The sequence below is a fragment of the Varroa destructor genome, unplaced genomic scaffold (genome assembly GCF_002443255.2).
Source record: "Varroa destructor unplaced genomic scaffold, Vdes_3.0 BEIS01000005.1, whole genome shotgun sequence".
Taxonomy (NCBI): Eukaryota; Metazoa; Arthropoda; class Arachnida; order Mesostigmata; family Varroidae; genus Varroa; species Varroa destructor.
In genome coordinates this window covers 33934964-33943699 of record NW_019211458.1, presented here as the reverse complement: position 1 = coordinate 33943699, position 8736 = coordinate 33934964, and the positions used below count along the sequence as shown (strand labels likewise).

The window sequence follows — 8736 nt, the reverse complement described above, 5'->3', positions numbered from 1 at the left end:
ATCTGTAACAACTTTTGCTCCTCGGTTATTTCATAACGGTGAATGTTGATGTTAAAATGAGCGTAGATCAAACATGACTACGTACGACCCGCACAACTCTTGGCCTGATACTGCAAAAAGCTGACACGACATCAAAGCCATTGAGAGTCTAGTAACGGAGGAATATCATGACGGAGTCTGCCTCAAGTCACACGGTTGGTAATCGATGAAGGAACATTAAGATTTAAATTGATGTTGTACCTAAATGTTATCGGAAATTGAGTTTGATTTTATTTTTTCATTTTGTTGCATTTCTCTAGAGTTTGCCAACTCGAGGAACACTTCTTCGTTCGTTTCGTAGTCCTTGATTCAACCGGTATCGTCTTATATCGATATATACTGTTCTTTCTTCAATTGACAGATGTCCCTTGGAGTCAGCTCAGAAGGTAATCATCACAAGAAAATATCGAGGTTCTATTTCTAAACTTTAGCTTCTAAATACAAACTAGTTTAGTCGATACGTTATCAGTTGCTATTAACTGCTAAAGTAACTCGTACATACGTATATATATATATTCAATTGTGGAAAAAGTTCCATATCTAAGTGAATAGGAGTCGGGTCGACGTGGGTATCATTTGAAAGCTACAATCTGCCGGTAATAGATGTGGGAAGATTCAAATGTCTTTATTCTGACTTGAGGCACAACGCCTCGTAAATGAGCGAATTTTCTCTATGTTACAATTTTATGACGATAAAATAAGGTCCAATTTCATTAAAAATGGCTTTAATTTCGAAACTTTCTATATTGTTCTCTGATAAAATGTTTTGCGCAGCAAAAAATACTCCTCGACCAATTGCGTAGGAAGTTCCACCAAGAAACTAAAAATCGGTTTTATATTACATAAAAAAAAAAAGCTGGCTACAAACAAAAAACTCGATGCGAAAAATGATTGACTCGGTCGTATTTTCACCTACAAAACTCCACAGAATCGCAACGAACTCGAGCCCCCTTTTTACGGTCGATTACGAGTGATGAAAAGTCGGTCACACATAATCACAGTGCGAAAATATTTGTCGCAAGCTCAGATTGACAAATCAGGTGAAATTGGGAAGGGATCGTCCACTATAAGTTGCCATCACCCGGCAAAACGACTGATAACAACAACTAACAAGTTATTGTTGGTAACAACCCTAACAGCAAACGCGTCGTTCCCTAGCATGACAATGCCAGACCACATACATGTCAGTTACCCAGGAAAAACTAGTACGAGAATTTTAAAGGGAAATCCGCCGTAGAGCCTGGATTGTATATCGGCTATTTCGCTCTCTACAGAACTTATTTAATGGCGACAAGTTAGTTTCAATGTAGGGATATAAAAACTACTTCTCATAAACTTCCAGCCATATAGTTCGACAGTGATGGAATTACGATGCTGCCAGAAAAAAGTGCAAGTTGGCGCATATTTAATTTAATGATGCTATCTTATAATAAAAAAAAAAAAAAAAACGTTTGCTTCAATTTCGGCTTAAAATGGTCAATACGTATTCAATAGCCCTCTGTTAACGATGTTTATGCTTTTTAAGGGGCGGAGTTTATGTACCGTGCTTGTAAGACTTGGTATAGTGCTAGGGGACGTTTACATTTGATTCTAACAAATATTGATTCTACTTGTGTGCTTTTTTCAATTGTTCTTACATAAGTGTCGTTCAGCTGGTGCTACATTTTGTATTATTGGGTTAGCAGACATAAATCCCTATGCTTTCAATTTTGGCAGCTCTAAGATCCTGTAAACGGCCTCGATATTTAGTTTGATTGGGATTAAACTGATTGACAGATATACATTTAGAGGTTTTCAGGGGGTTTCAAACAATATTTACTGTCGAATCGTTCAAAAAAACATCGTTATAAACAGGCTCATTCATTGTTTTTAAAGTGCACTCTTGGCTTTTTAAAATATATCAACTGCATATTGTGTGCGCTTGGTATTGACCTAAACGTTCGCAGATCCATTTTTCATAGAGATAGGCCATCTAAATAACTGTATGGGTGCTTCATTTAAAACCATCTACAATCAAATTCCCATCGATACATCGTTTAAATTTCCGCGCTTGCCTCAACGAAACGAAAACAAGGTAACGTGGAGCATCATGTACAGATGAACCGTAAACGATCGGCATCATTAAGCCTCTCTTCTTCGGACGGTAAATTCGTCACTCTGTGTACAAAATTGGCATTCTATCTTCCGATCTAGCGCTGCGATCGAGAACGTGTTCTCGAGTGAATACAGTTCCGCTGCCCCCGCAGTTTTGAGGGTACGTTACCGCAAATGAAATTGTGTATACTTGAAAGATGAGTGCACCAAAAGCATATAAGTTGGAGGTAATCTCGACGTTTGTCAGAAACACCAAAGACCTCAATTCCAATGGAACAAAGAAAAAAGCCATCGTAAATAAGCACAGAAACTCGAGCAATGTGGCCGGGACGAGAATCACGACATAGACATGATTTTAATTCAAAAGGCAAGTCTAATTATTAGAAATCAAAGCTACGGAGAACAGTTGCTAAATAGGATCGGTTAAGTTAAAAACTGGATGCCTAAAGAGATAGTCTTGTTTAAAAGATTACTGCCGATCTTGGAAGTTAAGACTAAAGCGATAGAAGGCATCGCCCAAATAGGAAGTAAGCTTGCAGCATCGTTTATAGGTCATCTTTGATTTACACGATGTCCGACATTCGGATCTAGAGAACTGTAACGGGTAGATGTAGCCGGTTTTCCTACAAAAAGTACACGTTTGTCTAGATACTATACGTAACGTACAATATATAAACGCATGTGGTGAAACACTGCGTGACCAGCAAGAGAAAATTACGTCTCAGCGTTCACGATCATTGTTTCAGGTGAAGCGTTCAATTACGACGGTCAAATATTATGGCTAATATAGAAATATATTACTTTGTATATGGAGCTCGTAAATAGAATAAAAAATATTCGGAAACTAATGCTCTGGTGGTGTTATTAAGTCGATTTAACAATTGCAATAAAAACATTGTTTAGTAATCACTTACTGGGACCACTGTGCTGAATGTTTATACGTGCCATTTTTTGTGGAAATAAGTTAAATCAGGCCAACTTCCGCCGGCATTTTCCCAAAGATCGCTATCGCTTGAACTACTCACTCTAGTTTCGTCTTATATGCGCTCCCAGCTAACTTTTCTCGAAAAGTTAGAGGCAATTGGTCGAACTTGATATTATTGTGGCTGAACCCATTGCCATTGGCGAGTCCATTATTTGCATACGATATAATATACCTTATGATTATTTATTATTAGATATAATTGCAAACGTAACGAAGTTACTCAACTGTGCTGTCTTTTTTTAATATTTTATATATACGTATGTAATTTTCTCATAAGTTGTAACTATGTTAGTTAGCTTTAATTGAAGATAAAAAAAAAAAAGCCATTTGGATAGTTATTTTTTAAAAAATAAAAATTCTGCATGAGAAGGTGCACTACAGTTTATTTCAGCATATTTAAACATCAACTGCACCACTCATATATAGATCTGAACCGTTCAAGGTATATGCAGAGGTGGGATGTCCTGCTGTGCATAGAGTACCCTGAATTTCCCAAGCTAATGTACAGCTCAATGCGATATACAGGGGTCCGGATGCATTTTCGTATTTGGATGACTGTCATCTAATCGCACCTCAGTAATTCACCAAGAGTCTAAACAGATTTCTTCCCTAGTCAAGTTCTTTGTTGACTATTGTCAGCGCCAGGATAACTTACCAAAATGAATGCTTGCGTTTTCAAATAGAGTCATCTGCAAGTACTTTTCGCAAAATTGTACGTCTTTTACAAAAAAAAAAAAGAATGAAACGAACTGGAACGCACATGAGGGTCGCTTGGCTACGAAGCTGGCGCACTCGGCTTTATGGTACACTCGGTATTATGCAAGGAGGCTCCAGAGATGAGAGTCAAAACACATCGCAGGCACGTAAGGAACAGCCCATAAAACATGTCCTGTCGCTTTTTAGCCATGGTCCTACTCGATAATGCAAGTTTGCTCGAAGCTATATAATTTAATTGGCGCCATTTTTAAGAAGCTCGACACACCGAATGTACCAAACCTCTCCATTATCAGTCCAACTATACGACACTTTCCACCGAACAAAAGTAGAGTTCACGTACATATCAATCGCACTAGCGCTCTTTTTCTTTGCTTTAAATTGGAACTCTCTCCATCTACCACACGCGTATTTGGTTTACGATATAACGATTGAATCTACTAGAAATATGCTGCCTGATATACTAATGGAGATAGTTAATAAAAGTCTTATTACATTGCTGTTAATTATGCTTACATTTCGCAAAATAGTCAAACGTAAGTTTATCTAATGACACCAGCAGTGTATCATGTGAAGAGATGACTTTGTAACGAATGTCCTCTGCATGATTTCTACGTTGACCACTCATTGCTAATCTGTCACCAAGTAAAAGTGACAATGAAGCTATCGTCTACTGTCTTTATCGCTTGGTAAGTAACTAGTGGTCTATGCGAGGGCTTCGGTCCCAGCCCAGTTGACAAATTTAGGCACGATGAAGGTGAATTTAGGTGGCCTCTGTACCTTTGAGATGTACCCAAATTGAGTACCAAGTACTCCGTATCGGCAGTTCACTCTTTAGCAAGGCCTGTCGTTGATATTTTCGGGTTACTGTGATAGTGATGTACGCGTACTTCGTATGTACATTTAGGTAATTCTATTGTGTAAACCGGTTAGTCAGTGACGGAAAGCACGCCGCTCGACATTGCCAACATGCACATGTTACAAATCGTTACAACCTGCAAATGAAACTCAACATAATACCCCTTACAGGAGATGCTTAATTGTGCAAAACGTTTGAGTCTAGTCAGCGTGTCGAGTCTTTTTGTAAGAAAAAAAAAGGTTAGCGCGTCTTCTTGCGACACTTGGCAGTTGCGGCTGATGAGTGTTTCTTGTCTTTGGCAACGAAGAACATCGTAGGACCGTGTTGTTGACAATTACATACGAAACTATTCTAACTACAGCATTGTGAATTTTGATATACCGTTGTGCCAAAGGGGAAGAATATCATCAAATGAAGATTGCAGGTTTGTTGCTTACTGCAAATCGCTTTATTCGCTTGTTTATTGGTTTTGTCTGCGTGATTCATTTTTAATTTGATTTCTATTTGATGTTGTAATGATGTTTGTGTTGTTTCACCATTAGCCGGGACTAATAATGCGCTTCAGGGGCCTACCTGTTGATTTACACGTCGCCGAGTCTGACTTGACGCCAGTAACTCCATGCGTACTACTTCTGCCGTGCGCGAATTGCAATTACGTGAATCCATCGTTCCTTGTGTGCCTTAAAAATCACATAATATGCAGGCCGTGTTCAGTGCAAAGCACCTCGTCCGCGAGCTCGGCGTGGTGCCCGATGTGCAGGCAGGTCGTTACGGTCACCGCGGTAACCATTGATCGAGACATGTTGGCCCAGTTACGGTTCCGTTGTAGGTGTGGCCTAGAGCGCACGTTGCCTGATCTAAGAATGCATGTTTTAGAGAAAGGAGTTCACGAGCTGCCAGCCGGGAAAGTCAGCTCACCTGATTTACCTACCGGATCCGCACAACCGGAGATGGTTGAATCTCGGCTCAGAGCTATCGCAGTAGAGGAATTCAAAAGGCTTAAACACGAACTGGAGCATCCAGAGAAAGCGGAAGACGAGAAGCACGGACTTCTGCAGAAAATCGAGGCAGATAGAACGGAAATACTGCAAAAAACCGAAGAGGATAAAAAGGAATTACTGCAGGTTATTGAGAAGGCTAGCGTCGGAGCGAAATCTGCTGTTAACGTGGAACACCTTCAGGAGACTGTCAACGCGCTTAAGGACGATATTGAAAACCTGAAGCACTGCAGGCCCGCAACAGCACAAAGAGCCTACTTTTGGTTCGACTTTGATGACTTAAGCAAACGCTTCCAAAATGCCCATGACGGCGTGAAGAGTGAGCTGCAACATTCGTTCATAGGAGGTATACCCTTCCAAGCCTGCATTAAACTGTGGTCAGTTGATAAGAAAGAATATCTCGATATATGCGGAGGCCGCGCGGATCACCACGAGATTGATATACCCTTGCCTTTAAACCGAAAAGTCGTCTTAACGATCCATGATACCAACGGGAAAGTGTTTGCAACGAAATCTTGCAATTCCTATATTAGTGGACAGTACTTATTCCGCTTTGGGTCTAAAGAAGCTGGCCTCTCAAGAACTACCAAACTGATCGAGGTCAGCTTACTTACAAAAAATTGCCTCATCAACGGAAAAATGTTAACATCGATTGAACTACAGCCTATGGATTCGTAGAACTTCACGTAAGGTACTTGCGGGCTCGGAATAGAACTGCTTGCTATCGTAAAAATTCTTGAGGAGAAGGTAGGTAAACTTCTGTGGCCTGTTGTCATGGGCCTGATGCGGCTGTCAAACATAATGGTGCAATTCACTTCAAGCATGGAGTAAAAATAGTCCTACAAAACCGCCATGTCTAGGCCGTCATGCATGCCGAAGAATTAACATGAGTTGAACTAACCGGCAGCATTGAAACGATCTTTTGATGGAGCAAGCAAGACTATGTTGACAATCAAATAAATCAAAATCCACTGCACTTTTGTTGTACGTAGGATAGCCTCTGATTTAGTAGACAAACAATCGATTTGCACCGCTGGGAAGTCTGCAGCGTTTGTCATGACTATTTCGTATCCTTTAGGTTAAATAAGCAACCATATGACTGGTGTTATTAATGGCGTAAGCTCAAGCAAGTGGTTGTTCCACATGAAAGTTGGGTTTCATAGATTCGTTTAGCTTTTTCTATTGCTGATTGGAGGCCCAGATTAATATCGACAGCATTTCTGGCTGCTATTATTATTATTACCATGGCAGCAAAATGATGTAGTTGCGCTACGTGGCACCTTATCGAAAATCATCTCCAAGAGGTTTTTTGCTAGCAAAAAATTCGAATTGGATTTTCGAAATTAACTCCTCTTGGTGGTCGTACCCTGAAATTCGTATGAAAGTTTTGAATTTATGACAGCTCTTTAATACGGGGGTTACGAATAAATTTTGACACTGAAAACAAACGTTTTCTGAATACGTGAACGTGAAATAACTGTTATTATGTAAGAAACTAGCTCACTAGCTACAGGTTTATTTTTGGGAAACGACAATTTTTTGCCAATAAAAAAATATTGCCGGCAAAGAAAGTGTTTACGGCGAGTACAATTCGCCATTCAACTTCATTGTGGATCGCTCTTACTGAAAAATCGCTACTCAGAGGGTTTACACTGGAGACCAGCTATTGAAGACGAATTAGCTATTGAAGTTTAAAGGGTGTTTGGTCTCTGCAAGCATGGAAATGTGCTTGATGTAGGTGTAGTACCAGAGCAGCCTGAGTCCAAATTTCCTTCAACTTCATCTCAAATAGCATAGAATAAATCAGCCCTCAAGAACAGTCAAATCAATCCTCATTAAAAAGGATTAGAGAGGTAACAGATTTTTACTTAGATTACAATATGAGTAGTCAAAAAGCGGTTAACCATAGCTATCCCATCCAGTCTTCTTACTAAGAGATTTTTTGCCGCGTTATATTTTTCGACAAATCTAATCAATAAGCTATAATTAAAAACAATTTTATTGTTCTTAATGTTGTTCACTATGATTTCCGTTTGCGTGAAAAGATCGTACTTCGGGGCTACATATATTGTACTAATAAAAGCATTCAAAGCTGCCTCCATCTGAGGCATATTTTTACGGACCTGTTTCTCACCCTTAAGTCTATTGTATCCTTCATGTTTACTGATTCCCAGAAACGCATCTTGATGCCATCTACTTTGCAACTTGAAATATTGTTAGATGGCCTAACTTCATATCATTCCATGTTGTTTCAACTATGAGGTAGAACGACATCGATTTGTCGAATCGTGGGCAGCTCGGTTATACATAGAAATATAGTTGAAATATGCTCAACTTTATTATTCAGTATATTGTGGCTCTGTGAAGAAAGCGAGGACAGTCTCGTCTCTACTTATATCTAATCTACACCCAGCGTTGTCCAACCCTCGCAAAAAGTATACCTAACCCTTTACTGCTTATAGCGGAGTATCGCATCACTTTTTGACTGTCCTTTCTTACAATTGATTTCCTTCCGGTCTCTTGTGATACCCGACATCGCCATAACCATAATTATGTGACTAGGTACATTGTTCATTACTCAGAATTCTATTTCCCTCGATTCGATGGGTTTCCGCTCGCAAAGCAGCGAAGGGCATATTCATTAAGGATCTGTTTCGGCATAACAAGTAGGACAACATACCACTCTGTATCAGTCTCTTCATCCATCTTATATCGCAGATATGCATGGCACAGTATGTTTGCCATTCGACAATGTGGGCAATTCTACACCGATAACTTACGTGTTCGTAAATAGTATGGAGACTCCTGAAATGATTGATGTACTTGAATACGAAGAGCTAAAAGCTTACATTTATATGTGCGCCTACTCTAGACAATATCGAACCTGAAATATGTAACAGCTAAGGAGCAGGCCCGTCTCTAGGCGCAGTGAGCAATTAGAATCCTGATCATTCGCTCCCGATGTATTAATGCGATTCAAACGTTTCGCGCCACGACAGAGTCGGCGTCCGAGACGAAACAGTTAAGCTTTTGTTATGTTGTATAAT

General features: G+C 39.7%; 1 protein-coding gene across 6 annotated transcripts; it reads left to right on the top strand.

Annotated features, from left to right (window-relative positions):
* Nucleotides 1-4385: 4385 nt before the first annotated feature.
* LOC111251068 (uncharacterized) lies at nucleotides 4386-6676 on the top strand. 6 transcript variants are annotated; one of them, XM_022807311.2, is made up of 2 exons: nucleotides 4386-4521; nucleotides 5234-6676. In XM_022807311.2, exon 2 carries the CDS (start codon nucleotides 5246-5248, stop codon nucleotides 6365-6367), a length of 1122 nt encoding a protein of 373 aa, XP_022663046.1. In that variant the 5' UTR covers nucleotides 4386-4521; nucleotides 5234-5245; the 3' UTR covers nucleotides 6368-6676. The 6 variants fall into 6 exon arrangements, with proteins under 6 accessions (XP_022663046.1, XP_022663045.1, XP_022663047.1 ...); XM_022807310.2 differs by lacking the exon at nucleotides 4386-4521 and adding an exon at nucleotides 4545-4589; XM_022807312.2 differs by lacking the exon at nucleotides 4386-4521 and adding an exon at nucleotides 4571-4712.
* Nucleotides 6677-8736: the final 2060 nt, after the last annotated feature.

Bases quoted from the DNA above. Each gene is read 5' to 3' on its own strand.
- LOC111251068 (XM_086990462.1), top strand. From the start codon at position 4,865: ATGCTTAATTGTGCAAAACGTTTGAGTCTAGTCAGCGTGTCGAGTCTT. The intron at 4,931-5,233 runs GTTAGCGCGTCT...TTTCACCATTAG, and splicing joins TTTTTGTAAGAAAAAAAAAG to CCGGGACTAATAATGCGCTT.